The 20,450-nt window shown below is 39.7% G+C and overlaps 1 protein-coding gene across 1 annotated transcript; it reads right to left on the bottom strand.

Annotated features, from left to right (window-relative positions):
* Positions 1 to 602: 602 nt before the first annotated feature.
* On the bottom strand, positions 603 to 18,228 carry AADAC (arylacetamide deacetylase). Its single transcript, XM_058188333.1, has 5 exons — positions 17,905 to 18,228; positions 8,532 to 8,754; positions 6,665 to 6,734; positions 5,159 to 5,330; positions 603 to 3,141 (listed from the first exon to the last, which is right to left on the bottom strand). The coding sequence occupies exons 1-5, from the start codon at positions 18,040 to 18,042 to the stop codon at positions 2,533 to 2,535; spliced, it is 1,212 nt and encodes a 403-aa protein (XP_058044316.1). The 5' UTR covers positions 18,043 to 18,228; the 3' UTR covers positions 603 to 2,532.
* Between the last annotated feature and the right edge of the window lie 2,222 nt (positions 18,229 to 20,450).

Raw genomic sequence — 20,450 nt, 5'->3', positions numbered from 1 at the left:
TCTGTGAATACATCACTCAGTTTCCTCTTCTTGTGGCACTTTCCTGTCATGTCTGATTACGAGTTATTTGCACTGAAGTTAGTTCAAGGGAGAAAACATCTCTGCTTACAAATTGCTAAACATCTTTTTTCAACCTGTTCTCCTTTTCTTTCTCATGTATATTTTCCTACTATTAATTTAAAAAGAGGCAGTAAAATATATGTGTAAAAAGAGGGAAAAAGTATGAAAACACTGAGTGAGAGAAAGAAAAGCAAGAAACTTTCGTAATTATTGGAATGTAGTCTTGGTGGAATAGGGCCCTTATCCTGGAACAGATTCAGTACTGCAATATAAATGATGAAATGGGGAAAGAAAATATGATCGTGTTGGTGGTGGGATATGACTGAATATTTTCTTTTTAAATATGTTTAAATTCATTCATTAAAAACTTTCACCAGTTCTCTGAGTAATATGAAAAATCGAACCGAATAGAATTCTTTATTGTCCAAGTATATTACCAATAGTGATACAGTCTTAGTAAATTATTTGGCAGTGTTGGCATTCAGGGAAAAATATGAAAAGTCTTGATAAAACTAGTCATAGTATAGAAGCAAGACTATATCATTAGTAGAGAATAGAATTTTTATTGGCCAAGTGTGATTGGACACACAAGGAATTTGTCTTGGTGCATATGCTCTCAGTGTACATAAAAGAAAAGATACATTCATCAAAGTACAACATTTACAACACAATTGATGGTCAATATATCAATATAAATCATAAGGATTGCCAGCAACAAAGTTACAGTCATACAGTCATAAGTGGAAAGAGATTGGTGATGGGAACTATGAGAAGATTGATAGTAGTGCAGATTTGGTAAATAGTTTGACAGTGTTGAGGGAATTATTCGTTTAGCAGAGTGATGGCCTTCGGGAAAAAACTGTTCTTGTGTCTAGTTTCTAGTGTGCAGTGCTCTATAGCATCGTTTTGAGGGTAGGAGTTGAAACAGTTTATGTCCTGGATATGAGGGATCTGTAAATATTTTCACGGCCCTCTTCTTGATTCGTGCAGTATACAGGTCCTCAATGGAAGGCAGGTTGGTAGCAATTATTTTTTCTGCAGTTCTAATTATCCTCTGAAGTCTGTGTCTTTCTTGTTGGGTTGCAGAACTGAACCAGACAGTTATAGAGGTGCAAATGACAGACTCAATAATTCCTCTATAGAACTGAATTATAACATTTTATTATAAAATCCAGTGTAAAGACAAGTGTAATAATATAGAGATAATTTGATTAAGAGGAAACAGAAAAAATGTAGTTTGTAGAAATGAAATTGGGTGCATTGTTATTTATATGTATATATGTAAATAAATTAATATTAGACTTATAGGTATAAAGGATACATTGAAATAAGGGAGAAAAAATGGACACGTAAAAAACGATTAACCATTGCAAAATTGTTGGAAAGAAACTATTGTTTAAAGATTATTTTTTGTTTTTTGAAAAATGTTTAATAAAAATTATTTTTTTTAAAAAAGAAGTAGAATGCTGTACAGATATAATTGTAATAATATAGAATAATATATGGTAATAATATAGAAACAATAGCAATAGATAAGAATATGGAATAGAGGCAATAGGACACACACATATATTTGTAAGCCTTACACATTCAAAGTCCAGCACTTTTTTCAATCTTTCTTGAGTCTGGGTCAATCTAATTGAACATGGTTTAAAAAAGAATCTGTAACACATACCCAATTCAAAAACCTGGCCAAAATGAATCTAGATAATCTAGTTCTCTACAGTGCTCTAGTTGCAGTCCCACCATTTTTGGATTGTCTCCCCTAAAAAGAGAAAATTGGAGACTGATTAAATAAACTGGATCTAAGGAAGCCTCCTCAGGAACATATCTACCTAACTGATCCAACAGCTCACCATGGGAGCTAGTATAGGATATGTACATTTGTGGCATAATATATCTCATAGAACATTTTTGAGAATCAACACGCCAACTTGAATCCCGGATATTTATAGGCACTATCACACTATTTCCTTTGATACCATCCATGCAAAATCCAATCAAGAGGGGGGGAAAAGAGGTTTTATTCATGAAATGCTATCCAAGAATGTACAATAGTCTACAGCCAGATATTCACACTGGTTGCTTCCCAAAAGGAACAAGTTATCTTAAAAATCTCACTGGAACACATTTTGCTGATGGCAAAAGAGTATAGGAATGAATCATGACTTTTAAAACAATCCTGAATAACATCAAGACACAAGCCTCTAATTTCACACATGAAATGGTCAAAAGCTTTATTTTTCATTTTAAGTTATTAATCATTTAATGGTTATACAAGTCTCCCACATATTCTACCAAGCTTCTCATACTTATTCAAACAGCGGGAAACAAGAGATTCTATATTAAGTATAATAACTGCAGAATAACAGTGTCAAATTTATTGACCAAAAAGATAATGTCCCTGAAAAAAATAATATAATTGGAGAAACCGAATGAATCCAAGGATCTTCAGGTAGTGTATGTGTGTTTTCACAGGTTCTTATTTAGCCACTCAATGTATTTGTTGGCCATTGTGCGTCCTATATTTGAGGCAAAAGGGCCTGTAATAAATGTTACAACACCATGAAAAGCATTATCAACATGTTCATGTGCTACTTGAACTCCTGCTTCCCTAAGACGGGAAACATAAATGATTCCATCATCCCTCAAGACATCATACTGACAAGTAATGACATATGTAAGTGGTAAGCCCCGAAGCTTGATGTCCTCAACTAAAAGTGGTGCTATCCTTGGATCCAGAAAACCTGGATACTTGTGTCCAATTTTGGAATTTCTATGTGATGGGTCAGTATAAACGTGGCCTTTTTTAAATCTTTCAGGTAGCCAATTACTCCAGTTTACAAATTTAAACAAATGGTTGAACTCTGCAGGAACATGTTGGTTGGTCTTTAAAGCTTTGGAAAAAGACTCATCTGATGTAATATATTCACTGAGGAATCTGATTAGTAATGTTTTAGGCAGAATTGGCATGTTTTTATTATCCTGAAAGGATGGCAATTCCAGATCAATAGTCTGAAGACCAGGGTACAATAAAGCTTGAATCTTGAATTTAGCTTTGACGTCAGGGTCATCAAGAAGCTGGAAAAGAAAAATATTTATTAGAAATATTTTTCTTATGAAAGATGGACTATTTAATATATTTTGTATTTTGTAATGTAAGCAAACCAGTTATTAAAATTTCAAAGCTTATACATTATACATTTTCTATCTCTTCTGTTCAAAATTGTATGTGGAAAACCCTGATATGTTTTCCACAGTATTTGTAAACTGCCAATTTTCTACAATAATGACTTTTGAAGAAAATTGCAAATAAAATACTGGAAGATATCTTATTACACTTGCTATCCAAAGGTATCTTGAGAACTTCAGTATGTTCCAATCTTATTCATCAGCGACAATAATTTAACTATTCTTTATCATTACTCTGTGGAGTTTAGATGTTCTAGGAGTTATTTGATTCTTTTTCAATTCTTTTTTATAGTCAAAACAGGCTAGGTAGGAAAAAAGAGCAGAGTGAAGGAATTCTTCTTCTTCTCCTTGTAAAGTACAGGTCATGTTCGATTCGGTATACTAACATTGTCCAAAAAACTGCCCTCTTATTCTCCAAAAATATTTCCCCTTGATAAATTGTTTGTCTTATGTCAGTCACCGCTCACATGAACATGTTAAATTTACTTTGTTGGTGTTGTTGAGCTTGCTTTATTCTTGCAATGAGGGTCAAGTTACATCTTTCCTTTATATTTAGGCCTTCATAGCTTCCTAATATGGAAATACTCCATAGGAAAGTATACAGGTAATTCTCGACTTACAACAGTTTGTTCAGTGATTGCTCAAAGTTACAATGGCACTGGAAAAAAGTGACTTATGACTGTTTTTTATACATATGACTGTTGTAGCAACACTATGGTCACATGATCAGATTTCAGATGCTTGGCAACTGACTCATATTTATGATGTTTGCAGTGTGTCAGATAATGTGATCACTTTTTGCAACCTTCTGACAAGCAAAGTCAATGGGGAAGCCAGATTCACTTAACAACTGTGTTGCTAACTTAACAACTGAAGTAATTCACTTAACACTTAACAACTGTGGCAAGAAAAGTCACAAAATGGGGCAAAACTCATTTAACAATTGTCTCGCTTAGCAACAGAAATGTTGGGCTCAATTGTGGTCGTACGTCAAGGACTACCTGAACTTCTCTTGAGATTTAAAATTGGAGGGAAACCCAGGTTGCAATTTCCTGAAGAAAACCTCACTTCATAATTAAGGTACATAAAAGAACAACATACCACACAATAATTTCTCCTTTTTCCCTCTAAGAAAATTCATAAATATGCAGGTGAAATTTTTGCTCAGCATTAATTTATGAAGTATATGTCAGATCCTATTTCTTTATAAGTACGAAGTTAGTTCAATTTCAATTCTTATTGAAATTTCATCTTTAACACTTGAATAAATGTAATAAATCAAACACCTAATGAGCAAATATATCAAATAAAATGTAAGAATCAGAATTGTTTGTTTGTCACAGCTCACATGAACATGTTTCATTGACGATGTTGTTGAACTTTCTTTAGTCTTGAAATGGGGCTGAAGTTACATTTTTCACAGTGAAATAACCATTGACAAGGTGCTATCTAGTGGATTTCCTCCTGAATCAGTTGTCTTCTTGGGCTTTGTTGTAATCATGGTAGATGGCCTTCATGCTACTTCTTGCCCTGGGGCATTCAACAAACTAAAAATCTAGGACTTTCTTTTACAATTATACCCAATTTTACCCATTTAAAAGTCCCAGCAGTTGCCCTGATTATTAATTGATTGTTAGTTCTTATTTATACCCCAAGGTATTAAGTTGAAGGATGATTTCTGATAGCTGGGGTTCAATTAACATGCATAATTCTATGGCCCTCCATTTTGGACTCCTTAGAAGATCCTGAATCTTTCAGGGTAATTAAAAATTATGACTTCCTACTCTTAAGTATCCAGTGTGAAAAGCCCCAAGATAACTAGAATCAGGATAGCTTCAGATAACAGCAGTTAATGACATGTATAATTCCATTTTGGATTTATTATTTTCAAATAGGTAATTCTTACCTGCTGGGTTACAGCTGCAGCTAAATTACCTCCTGCGCTGTCTCCCGCAATGCCGATGCGGCTTGGGTCTACATTATATTTCTCCAGAATGCTGCTTTGTAGAAAGTATTTTGCTACTGAGTACACATCTTCAAATGCAACTGGGAACCGATATTTTGGAGCTAGTCTATAACTTTTTGGAATTGATTAAAAAAAGACAATGACAGAAATATATAAATTCCCTGTGTTTGTAAAACAAAATTAATTCATCACTAGATTTACACTATTGATACTAGATTAAAAAAGGTGATTTTCTTCGATATAGAATTTGCTTACTTTTTTTTTTTGAATTCCTGACTTATTTGTGTGCCAAATGATCAATAAAATTTCGTTCCCTTTTACTGACTAACTCTAATCTGGTCTGTTTTGTCAATAGAATAATTATGCTTCATTAGGAAGTTATGCTTTATGGAAGCTATAAATTATATAGAATAATTTGAGGCGGAATAATCTTTAACTTTGAAAAATACCATTAGCTTTTTTTAAAGGCTGATGTAATATGTGGAAATACCCTTAAGAAAGAGAAGGAAGAACCGCAGCCCACAGATAAGAGACATCTCAGCCCACAAAAGGAATGGGATGTGGAAAGCATCTCAGAAGGGACCATGCTGGATCCTTTGAAAGTAAAGGCAACAGGAAAAAAAATGCAAGATTCTGTTACTATAACCTTGCAATAAAGACAGTGTTACTACTCATAGTGTTGGTTTCTTGTGTGGATTACCACAAAAGGCTGACAATTGGGATCGTTATATTTTTATATTGTGAAATGTAGATTTTAGTCTGTTGAAACGATCTGTGCATTTCAGTTTATGTATTATTAGACCATCTTCCAATCATATTCTGTTTGTTTACACTTTTCAAAAAGTATAAAAGATAGTAAATGTAAAACTACATTAGTTATCCATTATAAATAGGAAATAATACTTATAGCACAGCATACGCAAGGAAGTATAATTTAGCAACCAATAACAATATACAGTATATGGGGCTTTAACGTGCTAGTTTATGCTATTAAAGGTAAAGGTTCCCCTTGCACATATGTGCTAGTTGTTCCCGACTCTAGGGGGTGGTGCTCATCTCTGTTTCAAAGCCGAAGAGCCAGCGCTGTCTGAAGACATCTCCATGGTCATGTGGCTGGCATGACTAAATGCCAAAGGCACACGGAACACTGTTACCTTCCCACCAAAAGTGGTCCCTATTTTTCTATTTGCATTTTTTATGTGCTTTCGAACTGCTATGTTGTCAGAAGGTGGGACAAGCAACAGGAACTCACCCTGTTATGCAGCACTAGGGATTCAAATCGCTGAACTGCTGAACTTTTGATCAACAAGCTCAGCATCTTAGCCACTGAGCCATCGCATCCCTCTAGTTTGTGTTATTACTAATCATTAATTAATTTTTTGTTTCTAGAAAAAGATTAGGAAAAGATTAATGAACAAAGATGTCTACTTCAAACACCATTCTTACTCAACTGACACCACAACAGCATTTAGTCTTTCTGATGTCCATCTTGATAAGAGGTCATAGGATTTCATGGCTGTGAAAAATAAGTGGCAAAGCATGTTTTATTACTCTTGCAATACCAATACACAGTACATGTTTAAAAACAATATGGAACAGGGGCTTTAGACTACCAGAAGAGTATGCCTAGCATGTCACCATAGAAACCTAAGAAACATCAAGCTCCAGAAATATTCCTGCTTCATGTTCATGTGAGACAGTGGTGAAATCCAATTTTTTTTTACTACCGGTTCTGTGGGCGTGGCTTGTTGGGTGTGGCAGGGGAAGGATACCACAAAATCTCCATTCCCACCCCATTCTGGGGCCAGCTAGAGGTGGTATTTTCCATTTCTCCAAACAATTCAAAATTTCCGCTACCAGTTCTCCAGAACCTGCCAGAACCTGCTGGATTTTACCCCTGATGTCCTAAACCTACACAATTCTAATGAGCTGTTTTCTGTTTCTTTTGGGAAGGACTTTCTGGGAACTTTCCATGAATCACCAATGTTTCCCAATCTTGGCAACTTCAAGATTTGTGGATTCCAGTTTCCAAAATTGGCTATGGCTGAGGAATTCTGGGAGTGGAAATTAATTTGGGAGCATCATAAAATTAGTGAGTCAGAGCTTTACCGTTCAGTGATTCAATGATTTGAATGATACTGCTCCCACTGAGGCTGCCAAAAAAAGACTACCAAAGTAGAGAAGCAAGTAGTCAACAGGATGTGAAGATCTTTTTAAATGGGTTTTGAACATTCCCATCTTTAAATTGGAGTAGGAATACTTTTTCATTGATTAAGCACAGTTTTAGCATGCCTGGGTATGTCTTCCTTCATCTTTGTGAAGCTCAATGATCTATCTGATTTGAAAGAAGTGGGATTTTTTGTTGCTGTTTCTAATGAGAAACTAACATGTTATCATATGGTAACAGCTGCCTTTATGTTTGAGAACCCTTCTTGGTCCTACATCCCATAAATATCTTTAGGAAAAAAAATAATGGGATGGCAGCAATTTAGTACTTTGTTTTCCCCTACCGCTCAGATTACATTGTAAATTAAAATTGGCAAGCAGATAAACTGGCAAGAGCTAGAGAGTTGGGAGGAGCAACGTCATCAATTTACCTTTTGACAATTGTGAATCTTGTACCTTCTATGCTGTTCATTTTGTGAGAATCTTCAAGAAGGTTTTTAAAAGTTAATTAACCACCAACCCAAGAAGGTTGAATTTATCTGTTATACCAGGGGTCTCCAAGCTTGGCAACTTTAAGACTTGTGGACTTTAACTCTCAGAATTCCTCAGACAGCGTGCTGTCTGAGGAACTCTGGGAGTTGAAGTCCACAAGTCTTAAAGTTGCCAAGGTTAGAGACCCCTGTGTTATAACCAGTGGTGAAATCTTCCCTGGTTTGCTACCAGTTCACTGTTTGTGCATGCATGGTGCACACAAAACATGCGGTGAGCGTGTATGCATAGTACACACCAAACACGCACTTTGCACAGAAAAGGAGGCTTGGGAAGGTAAGTAGAACAGCGAGGGGGGAAACAGCTGTGCCGCGTGATTTAGATTCACTAGAAAGCAGGATATCCTAATTTCTAGCAATTTTAAATCCTGTGGCACAGCTGATCATCGGAAATAACGGATCGAAGGAACCAGTAGCTTTTTTTTACTACCAGTTCACCTGTACCAGTAGTTTTTATCACTACTGATTCGTCCGAACCGGTGCGAACCTATAGGATTTCACCACTGATTATACCTCAGTAAAAACCCTGAGACATCAGAATAAATAAATACAGTTTTTATTTGAGACCCACATTAGTAGAATAAAATACGTATGCTTACTTGCTGATGCTACACACCATCCACCTCCATGAATGAAAATCATTGCTCTTTTCAAGACATCTGACTGCTTTGTAGGAATGTAAAGACGTACTGGAACATGGCTAAATTTTGTGTCTGTTACAATAACTTTTTCATCAGATGTAGGTGGTGTATATTCATACATTGTGTACAGATTTATAACATCCAACCAGTGTCCAAGACCCAACTTCTCCACAATTGTGGCCTGTAAAACAAAAGAAATGTTAACTTCCTTTTTTTTTTTTTTTTTGCTTCAAAGAAAGCATCTGTTGCCTTGGAGATATGCCATGAGATACTCTAAGAACATTCTGAAAGGAATTCATAGTTATGAAGCCCATCATTTCAGGTACCTGCAGATACTAGAAATAGCAAGCAAGAAACTCTGAAAAGGCAGAGAAAACAGGGAGGTAATAAAGTAATAAAGCCATAAAAAAGAAAAGGATGTATTAACAAGACATAAATAATAATGGAGAATATGAAATATGAAAATGAAGGCCACAATAGTCAGAACAGAGAAATTTTCAAAATTAAAAGTTAAAAGCTAACTATAAAAATTGTAAATATATGGAATTATAATAGGATAGAGAAGGAATTAAAAATATAACTTTCAGTGCTTTATGGTCTAATGACCACAGGGGGCCAGTAGGATGTAGATAGAAGATAAATAATTTACTCTAGTGTACTGATTTGCCATTACTTTCCCTATTCTTTGTCTAAGAAATTGCTAATATTTTTGACTATTCCCATGATAGGATATTGTTAATGAAGTGCTACCATTTGCCTCTCCTAATAATATATTTTCATTGCAAATGTATGTCTTTTCTATTATAAGAGTAAAACCTGTTTTACTAATCCTGGTTTAGGGCAGCTTTCCACATTTAGGATTTCTGGCTGAATACCATATGAGCTGAGACTGCCCCTGTGGACCAGGGGCCATTGAAACTGCTATACAGCATTTTCTACAAGGACTCAATTTATAACCCTTTACCCAGTAAAATATCTGGGAAATAGTGATCTTTTTCAAGTGTAACAATTGTTACCAATCAATAAAATATTGACCTGTGCAGAAATGGACAGGTTAACTATGGAGCTCAAAGATAAAGATGAATCAGAATTCTATGTAACCTGGAATACATTTTATAAATGGCTAGATAAAAGGAGGAATGTAGGGATAGAGAATCAGAAACAAAGTGAAGAAAAGAGGAGAAAAAATAATAATATAAGAAATATTATAAGAATGTACAAAAAGTATATATGGAATATGCATGACGTTATATTGTAATCTACACGACAGAAAAAGTGTTAGGAAAATATGTACCAGACAAGTTGCACCATCTCTAATGTTTTTAAATTGTATATTTAACAAAATGTATTAATAAAAAAAAAGAAAAGAAAATGTTATCAGACCAGTATGAGGTAGTTTCTCTGAATGTGGCCAAATTCTACTAAACTGTTTGTAAAATTAGGCAGATTGTCCACTGTTAATCCAGCACCAATCCAATATATTCTGTCTGCCTTTATTTTTATTTTTTACTATTATTATTGCTGTTTTCAATGCTCATCTGTGACCATAATAAAAATTGATTAGCAATGCTGACAGAACATTTGGACGTCCAAGAATTATTACATTTTTATTTCAGGTTTTTTTCCACCTGAAAAGGTGGCTAACATGGTGTCTCTCCTTATCTTCACAACCTTCTGAACCCTCTGAAAAGAGTGAGTGACTGGTTATGACATGACCTCCATGGACAAGTGGGATTTTGGATATTGTTTAAATCTATCACCTTAACTTTAGCTGACTTTTGGAACTTCGAAGGTAAGGTATCATTATAGTACTAAGCACTGGGACAATCAGCCACCAATAGCAGAGCTGTCCTAAGCACATAATATGTGCTTGTTCAACTTATCCACAAAACAACTTTCTTCTGATTTTAATCATCAAGCCTTTATGTACATTTCTCAGCACAAACTACTTTATATAACTCTATTCCAGAGGCGGTATTCAGCCAGTTCTGACTGGTTCTGGAGAACTGGTAACGGAAATTTTGAGTAGTTCGGAGAACCAGTAAATATCACCTCTGGTTGGCCGCACCCCCATCTATTCGCTGCCTCCCAAATCCCAGTTGAGGGAAGTCCCAGCTGATTGGCTTTTGTTGCCCTGCACAGGAGAACAGAGCTGGAAAGCAGGCTAGTGGGGTGGGGAGGGAATGGGGATTTAGAATAGAATAGAATAGAATAGAATAGAATAGAATAGAATAGAATTTTATTGGCCAAGTGTGATTGGACACACAAGGAATTTGTCTTGGTGCATATGCTCTCAGTGTACATAAAAGAAAAGATACGTTCATCAAGGTACATTTTACAGTATCCTTCCCTTGGAGTGGGGTGGAAATGGAGATTTTGCAGTATCCTTCCCCTGCCACACCCACCAAGCCATGCCCACAGAACCGGTAGTAAAAAAAAATTGAATACCACCCCTGCTCTATTCCTACCTAGTCTCAATTTGAATTATATCTTTCTTCCCTGTTCTGCCAAATGACTCTATTCTAGTTTTTATCCTGGCTTCCTTTTATGCCTTATTTTCATGATCTCCTGCAACATGGCAAGTGTTTCAGGTGAAGGAGAAATGCTCATCTGAGAAGTAGTTTGGCCTAGTAAAATGGCTTCAGTTAGTAATTTAAAAGCACTGACCTGGTCAGAAAAAAACACAAATAAAAATTATTATGAAAAATATTCATAAAATTATCTGCTACAATGTCCTACCTGTCAATGACTACTTCAGCTTCAACCACAACAATACACGAGCACACAATAGATACAAACTTAGTGAACCGCTCCAAACTCGATTGCAGAAAATACGACTTCAGCCACAGAGTGGTCAATGCCTGGAATGCACTACCAGACTCTGTAGTTTCATCCCAAAATCCCCAAAATTTTAACCTAAGACTGTCTACTGTTGACCTCACCCCATTCCTAAGAGGTCTGTAAGGGGTGTGCATAAGCGCACCAGCGTGCCTACCATCCCTGTCCTAATGTTTCCTTTATTTGTATTCATTTTATGTATTCAATCTATGCTTACACTTATAGGTAAAGGTAAAGGGTCCCCTCGCACATACGTGCTAGTCATTCACAACTCTAGGGGGTGGTGCTCATCTCCATTTCAAAGCCAAAGACCCACTGCTGTCCGAAGACGTCTCCATAGTCATGTGGCCGGTATGACTCAACGCCAAAGGCACATGGAACGCTGTAACCTTCCTACCAAAGGTGGTCCCTATTTTTCTACTTGCATTTTTTACATGCTTTCGAACTGCTAGATTGGCAGAAGCTGCGACAAGTAACGGGAGCTCACCCCATTACACGGCACTAGGGATTCGAACTGCTGAACTGCTGACCTTTTGATCGACAAGCTCAGTGCCTTACTCACTAAGCCACCACGTCCCTTGCTTGTACTTATATATATTATCTAATAGGTACTTGACAAATAAATAAATAAAAATAAAATAAAATAAAAATAAAAATGTAGGAAAAAGTTTTGCAGTTGAATAAAGCAAAAGTGAAAGATGGAAGAAGCCCTGTGTTAGATTCGGGCAATAACGAGGCAGGAGACCAGGATAGTGACAACAGCTCTTTACTATATGGTGAACCCAGCAACCCGGGCTGGGAAAAACCTCTCTTTATATACAGTATAGCTGGTGGCTTCAACCAATCAGCAACGTGCTATTTTCCCGCCGAAACTTTTAAAGATACATTACACTCCTTCCCTCCCAGAAAACACTTTACCAATATCTACATAATTTTTACATCTTATTTCTCAACGTAATCACGCAAGTAGACTGGGCGTCTCCGGACTCTTTCAGACCTGCGCAATTCATTCTCTGGGAGTGAGTCGAGCTGGCCGGAGGGACTGATTGTTCCTCTCAGCTCCTCCTCTAGGCCATCCGGCCCTGGATTATTTGCAGAGTCGTCCCTGCTGTTTCCAAGAGGAACCGGTTGGCGTCGCTGGACCGCCTGGAACTCAGATAAGTCCCTCGTTTGCCCCGGGTTTGAGTCAGCTGTGGAATCCAACATTGCATAGTCATGGCATGTATCGTCTGATTCTGTATTACCTATTATTCGTTTTCTTATCTGGTCTATGTGGCGCTTCCATACCCGGCCGTCCCCCAATTCTATTAGATATGACTTGGGTCCTGTTATTTCTAAGATTTTTCCTGCTAACCAGGTCGGGCCCTCGCTGTAGTTATGTGCCCACACTAGGTCGCCTGTTGCCATCTCTCTTGTTTTCCCGTGTGCCCCTTTGTAACCGTCTGGTGTATAGTTTGGGTTTAAACGGTCTAGTGGGCACCTAAGCTTCCGACCCATTAATAGTTCGGCCGGGCTGCGGCCAGTTGTGACACAGGGGGTTCTGTGTTGGACTGCTAGGAATGTATCGATTTTTGTTTGCCAATCGCCTGGCTTGATTCTGGACAATGCCTCTTTTGCGCTTCGAACGAAACGTTCTGCAAGGCCGTTCGTCGCAGGGTGGAAAGGCGCCGAGAGGACATGCCGGATGCCCTCTTCTGCCAAGTACCCCTCAAACTGGGTTGCCGTGAATTGTGGGCCGTTATCGGAGACTAAAGTGTCGGGCAACCCGTGGGTTACAAATAGGTGCCGTAGGACTGAGATCACAGCCTCGGCTGTCATGGATCTCATGAGAATGATTTCTAGCCATTTGGAGTAGGCATCGACTACCACCAGAAAGGTTTGGCCGTGGAAGGGCCGGCAAAATCGATGTGGATCCTAGACCAGGGCCCCTGGGGTCTCTCCCATTCCCGAATCGGAGCCGTTGTGGGTAGCGGTCTGGACTCCTGGCAGGCCTGGCATTTCCCTACCCTCTCAGCAATTTCTGAGTCCATTAAGGGCCACCACACATAGCTTCTCGCTAGACCCTTCATCCTCACGATCCCTGGGTGACCTTCGTGAAGGAGATCCAATACCTTTTTCCTTAGTTTCTCCGGGATCACCACCCGATCCCCCCATAGCAGGCACCCCCCTTGAGCCGAGAGTTCCCCACGTTTTTTAACAAACTCTTTAAAACGCTCGCCCGGCGCAGCGGGCCAACCTCTTTGTACCCAACCAATTACAGTTCTTATTGTAATGTCCTTATACGAAGCCCGAGCCACCTCTTTGGATGTGACTGGGCCAGAGTCCAAAGAGTCAATTAGCAGAACTGGTATCCCCGGAGTGGGGTCTTCAATAGTCTCTGGTAATGGGCATCTGCTCAGTGCGTCTGCATGCCCTAATTCCTTTCCTGGCCGGTGTAGTAATTTGTAAGAATACGCTGCCAGGAAGATAGTCCATCGGGTCAGTCTTGGCGACAGCGCCACAGGCGTTGGGTGGTCGCCTGCCAGCAATCCTAGCAAAGGTCTATGGTCCGTGATGATTTCAAAATCACGACCAAATACATACTCATGGAATTTCTTTACCCCTGAGACTATAGCCAAGGCTTCCTTATCAAGCTGGCTATAATTCCTTTCAGTTGATGACATGGTTCGGGAGTAGTATGCAATAGGGGCTTCTGTGCCGTTTGGTAACCGGTGGCTGAGCACAGCCCCCACCCCATAGGGAGATGCATTACAGCTTAACACTAATGGCAGCGTGCCATTGTATTGGATAAGAAGGCTATCACTCGTTAGGAGATTCTTTACCCCTTCGAATGCTCTAGCTTCCGCCTTTCCCCAAGACCATGCAGCCGTCTTAGCTAATAATTTATGCAGCGGCTCTGTTACTGTTGCCTTATTCCTTAAGAATACTGCGTAGAAGTTGACCAGACCCAAGAATGCCTGTAACTCCGTCTTGTTCTTTGGAACCGGGGCCTTCCTGATGGCCCGTACCTTGCTCTCAGTGGGGTGAATCCCTTCCCTGTCTATCCGGTAGCCCAGGAATTCCACAGACTCAACCCCGATCTGGCATTTGTTTAGTTTAACCGTGAGACCGGCAGACCGGAAAATGCCCAAAACTTTTCGCAGCCTCGCCCCTAATTCCTCTAGGTTTTCAGCGGATACCAGTACATCGTCAAAGTATGGTACCACCCCTGGTAGGCCCTGCAATAGCTGCTCCATCAGGTTCTGAAATAACCCTGGAGCCACACTAACCCCAAACTGTAATCGGGTACACTTAAAAGCCCCTCTGTGAGTCACAATTGTCTGCGCTTCGGCTGTGCTGCTGTCTACGGGCAGCTGTTGATAGGCTTGGGCCAAGTCTAGCTTGGCAAAAACTTGCCCTTGCCCCATGGAGTGCAGTAAGTGCTGTACCACCGGGACGGGGTAAGCACTCTTTTGCAACGCTTTGTTAAGCGTTGCCTTGTAGTCAGCACAAATCCGGACCGATCCGTCCGGCTTGACTGGGGTGACTATAGGGGTCTCCCACTTAGCATGGTCAACTGGCACTAGAATTCCCTGGTTTACTAGCTTGTCCAGTTCCTGGTCAATCCTGGGCTTAAGGGCGAACGGGACCCTCCTATCCTTTAGACGGATAGGGGCAACTTGGGGGTCTATGTTAAACGAGATAGGGGTCCCCGTGTACTTGCCCAGGCAGTCTCTGAAAATGTCCCCAAATTCTTTTACGAGTGTGTCCTTGAGGTCGACTTCGTTCCTGAAGATTCCAGTCACTCCCATGCCCAATGCTCTGAACCAGTCCAGTCCCAGCAAGCTTGGCAGGGTCCCATCGACGATGGTGATGGGCAGAGTTTTCTTGTATTGTCCATACTCGACGTGGACGGACGTTGCCCCTCGGACGGGGATGCGGTTCCCCTGGTAGTCTTGTACCCTTAATCTTTGTGGTTGCAGTTTGCGCTTTGTGATGGCGGGTAAGGCTCTCACGAGAGTGTCCCAGGACATGATCGTGATCGATGAGCCGGTGTCCACCTCCAATCGGCACGGCACCCCTTCAATCTTTGCCTTTGTAAAGATCTTCTTTTCTAGGCGAGTTGATGCGTGACCCACTCTCACGACCGTCTGGTTCAACTTCGTGCCTTTTTTAAACTGACCACTCGCGGGCCGCTTCGTCGTTCCCGCGTTCTGATTGGCCGGTTTGAATTTTTGGCGGGAAGGTTGGGGAGCTCGACAGACCTGTGCTAGGTGCCCCTTCCTTTCGCATCGCCGACAAGTTGCATCTTTGAATTTGCATTGTTGTCGTTGGTGTTGCCCACCGCAACTTGCGCAGTCGCCCCGGTCGTCTTTCTCCGGCCTCCCGGTGTGGAAGACTCCTTCCTCCTCCTCACCGTCCGATTCGGCCTGGACCTCTTCATGGTGGACCGGGGTTGATTTCGCACCCGCTGTTGGTGTGACCTGCTTTTGTAGTGTTTCCGCCGCTTGGGTAGACATCTCGTGAGCCCTGGCTTCGTCCAAGGCGTTTGCCAGCGTTAGGTTGCTTTTAGGCAGCAGCCGCCTCCACAAACGGATGTCCCTGACCCCGCGGATGAGTTGCTCCAGCAATGCCTCGTCCAAGTCTCGGTACTCGCAATGTTTTGAGGCTTTCCTCAGGGCGGCCATGTATGCGCTGATGGACTCGCCTTCTTTCTGTCTGCGCTCCCCGAATTCGAACCGTTGCACATACTTGGATGGCATTGGTGCAAAATGGGCTTTTAGTAAAGTCTGCAGAGTTTGCCACGGTACCGACTGTACCGGCGTTGGCTCAGCCAGGGATTCTGCGGTGTCGAAAACTTCTGGACCGCAGTGGCTCAGGAAATAGGCTCGTTTCCTGTTGTCTGAAACTCCTTGAAGTTCGTTTGCCTCGAGGAAACACTCGAAGCGAGCCATGTATGACCCCCATTTTTCCTTAGCTGGGTCGAATGGCGCTGGCGGTGTATAGCCGGACATCGCTGCTTTCCGCCCTTGTTTTGCTGGATTCGCGTCTTCCTGGTGAGTTCAGCTCTTCCTGGCACTCTTAGCCTCGAGATCCCACCTTCGTCGCCAGTGTTAGATTCGGGCAATAACGAGGCAGGAGACCAGGATAGTGACAACAGCTCTTTACTATATGGTGAACCCAGCAACCCGGGCTGGGAAAAACCTCTCTTTATATACAGTATAGCCGGTGGCTTCAACCAATCAGCAACGTGCTATTTTCCCGCCGAAACTTTTAAAGATACATTACACCCTGCAAGACTAATGATTAAAAATACTATATCTACTACTATTATATTAGGCAAAGAGGGTAGGGTATTGTTGCTATGGGCTACACTTGTAACTTTATAAACTGCACTTGCCAAACAGATAGGACTTTGTGTTCTCTCTCAAGCAATTAGAGTAAACTTGGCTCAAATCAAAGAGTGAGTTCTCCGGTTGCTGAAGAGGGTAAGGTACTTGTAATCTTTCTCTTTGCAAGCACCAACTGGCAGATGAAAACTGATATGCTGCAGATGCAATCCCAGTGAAGATTTTTGCACACCTCAACAGAAAATCAGAAGGCTGGTCATGCAGCAGCATGCAAAAAAGACTATTCTGTTTCAGTGCACTGGGTCTATTAAACAATGATTTCCCTATTTGGGATGACTTGTGGAGGGCAATGAAATGCAAGTAAGGGTTTCCCTTTCTGTATGCAGGCACACAATAAAATAAACTGACAAAATACCTTACATGCATTATCAGTAAAGCTCTGCAAGCTGGAAACAATGAGACGGTGAGGAAAAAAAAGTACATGAATTTACTCAGTTCAGCAAACAGATACATGATATAAGACGTAAAAGAACTTCCTTCCTTCCTTCCTTCCTTCCTTCCTTCCTTCCTTCCTTCCTTCCTTCCTTCCTTCCTTCTGTCCTTCCTTCCTTCCTTTCTCTTAGCATTTTCCTGCAAGCGAAGAGTCTGTTTATTTCTGGATCAACCAAGAATTTATCCATTTAGTTACAGCAGGAATTGTTCACACAGCTGGCTTTCATGCCTAAGGTTGGTCTAGAATTCAACCTTCAGGTTTCTAGCCTTGTGCCTTAACCACTAGACCAAACTGGCTCTCTTGAGTGTTTGAAATATACATTATATCCAATATAAAAAAAGGTATCCTGCTCAGAGTCTAATGTTCTGGAAGAAAATCTTTTGTAAAAGGATAACTTTCTAAAATATAGAAAGTTGCTCTTGATTTTATTATACTTTTAATATATGAGATCATTATATCCAGAAAAGGTGTAGAAAAATACATAAATTCCATATCTCTTTTCCCTTCTCCCCCCAATAATATTCAATATCTGCTTGCAGTATGATGAATCATACATGTTCTTCATTCTTGGTTGCTGATTTCTACGGCATTATCTTATTTCTCTAAAAGCACAACTTTCACTTTCAAGCATTTTCAGGCATAAACACAGGAAATAAATGTTTCAACTTACCACATGTAATAGGCTTCTAAAGCCAGCATCTAAAAGCATCACCTTCCAGGGTTCCTCCACATTCTCTGGTAAAGGCCTGTAGATGTAGTAGGCTATCAAAGTTGAAGCTACCAGAAGGTAGAAGAATTTTCCTCCCATCTTTTACTCCGTCTACTTTATTCAACTCTCGCTTTCACTGACTAATCTCAGGAGGGTTGCAGTACTGACAAGTCAGCTGATCCAGCATTTCACTTGATCTCAATAGAAAAGTTAGTGCTAGAGGCACTTTGTTAAATATTCACCAACCTTCAGGTGATAAAACATATTTTGCTTTGGTGATTACAGGGTGAGACCGTTCTTGATTATTAAAAGGCTTTGTTTTTACAGGGAAACTGTTTCTATATTCAAATCTTTAAGGATTGCAACACACTTTCTTCACTTTGCCTTGGAAATTGCCTTTGAGTTGCAGAACTGAAATTATAAGTTATTGCAAAGTTGTTGGAGAGAAAGTAGAATATTCTAGTAGAAAGTTGCATTTACGGAAGAGAAATCAATAGAAAAATCATGAGATTCAGATTAATAAAATAAAGATGCCATCACACTGAGCAGTTTTCTTGGTTACAAAAGTGATTAGTTACTGCCTTCTTCTGGGCTGTTCTCTTGCCTTTAATAAATAATATTTAATATTTAATTAAAACATTAATTATTACAATAAATTAATTATTCAAATATATTTAATAATATATTTTAGGATATCCTCTGTATTCTGCTAACTAAGCAAGACTAGTTAAGAGCAAATGTATTTTGGTTGAATGATGATGATGATTCAGTTATGTGAAATCACCAGTAATAGTTCTTTAGCTGGTGTTGATCTTAATTCTTATTGACTTCTTCCCAAGAACCTAGGAAGTCAATATGTATTGGTATAGTATATGCATTGATTCAAGCAAAGTGCTTTTGTGATTGACATAAATTTTGTCAAATGTACAGATTTTCTAAGTGCCACCCAAGACTTTCCTGGCATGGCACTTTAAAAAAGCCAAATATGAATAAACTTTGATTGAATCTTGATCAACATTATTATTAGTTTGCTCAAGTGCCTGTCACTCTGTTTACAAATTGTTTAAAATATTATAAACAAGAAAACAGCAAAAGATAAAAATGAAGGATAAAGATGCCAAGCGTTCATTGGGTTTCATAATACCCAATGAAAACAAAGAAAACTCTAACGGAGATTCTGTGACCCTTCCCAGAGAGTTTCCCAAAACCCCCGGTAGAATGGGACATGTTCAAACCTCAGGTTGAGTTTGAACTCTGAGCATTGCTACAGAGAAGGCAGAATTCTGGATTCTGGAAATATGGCATTATTTAGTAGAAGGAACCTGCCAGACAGGATTGGGCAGTTTCTATGGGAACAAGTGGCACCTCTATGACACATATGGCTTTGAGTCACTCTAGGAAACAAGATGATAATTAGCTGATAATTAGTGTAGCTCACAAAGGAGGGGTGTTACATGGGCATACTGAGGCATGTCTATGCTGCTGCTTTCTGAACCAGTTGAATCTTGCCAGTAATCTTGGCAAGATTTGCCAATTGGCAACTCCAACATCTCAACCAACAAATGCTCTGTCTTACACATTGGCAAAAAAACCCAGAACACCAAATACGACCCTCACTGTCAAGGACCTTGGAGTATTCATCTCAAATGATCTAAGCGCCAGAACTCACCGCATTAAGAGTTGTCAACCTAATCTTGTGAAGCTTCTTCTCCAGTAACATTGTACTGCAAACTAGGGCATACAAAATCTTTGCTAGACCAATTCTTGAATACAGCTCGTCTGCCTGGAATCCACACTGTATATCAGACAAATACAATTGAGTGAGTCCAGCGATATTTCACAAGAAGAGTACTCCACTCTTATGCTCACAACAGAATACCTTATGTCACCAGGCTTAAGAGTTTGGGCTTGGACAACCTAATTGTAGTACACAAAATTATCTACACCAATGTCCTACCTATCAATGACTACTTCAACTTCAACCGCAATAATACACAAGCACAAAATAAATACAAACTCAAGGTAAACTGTTCCAAACTCAATTGCAGAAAATACGACTTCAGCAACAGAGTGGTCAATGCCTGGAATGTACTACCTGACTCTGTTGTTACATCCTCAAACCCCATAACTTTAACCTAAGACTGTCTACTGTTGACCTCACCCCATTCCTAAGAGGTCTGTAAGGGGCATGCATAAGCGCACCAGCGTGCCTACCGTCCCTGTCCTACTGTCCCCATTTATTCGTACCCATTACCTGTGTTCATATCCATGTTTATACTTATACCTGTTATTTCATACATGTTTGACAAACTAAATCAGTAGTCTTCAAGGGCAGCCTCATTGCAGTAGAAGGAATATGAGTGATTGTATGAATGTTTATACTTATACCTGTTATTTCATACATGTTTGACAAACTAAATCAGTAGTCTTCAAGGGCAGCCTCATTGCAGTAGAAGGAATATGAGTGATTGTATGAATGTTTATACTTATACCTGTTATTTCATACA

This window comes from Ahaetulla prasina, chromosome 6, assembly GCF_028640845.1.
Source record: "Ahaetulla prasina isolate Xishuangbanna chromosome 6, ASM2864084v1, whole genome shotgun sequence".
NCBI classification, from domain to species: Eukaryota; Metazoa; Chordata; class Lepidosauria; order Squamata; family Colubridae; genus Ahaetulla; species Ahaetulla prasina.
This window is presented reverse-complemented; position numbering and strand designations above follow the sequence as displayed.

Bases quoted from the DNA above. Each gene is read 5' to 3' on its own strand.
- AADAC (XM_058188333.1), bottom strand. From the start codon at position 18,042: ATGGGAGGAAAATTCTTCTACCTTCTGGTAGCTTCAACTTTGATAGCC. The intron at 6,735-8,531 runs GTAAGCATACGT...TATTTTTCACAG, and splicing joins ATGGTGTGTAGCATCAGCAA to CCATGAAATCCTATGACCTC. The intron at 3,142-5,158 runs GTAAGAATTACC...TTTCTTTTCCAG, and splicing joins CTGCAGCTGTAACCCAGCAG to CTTCTTGATGACCCTGACGT.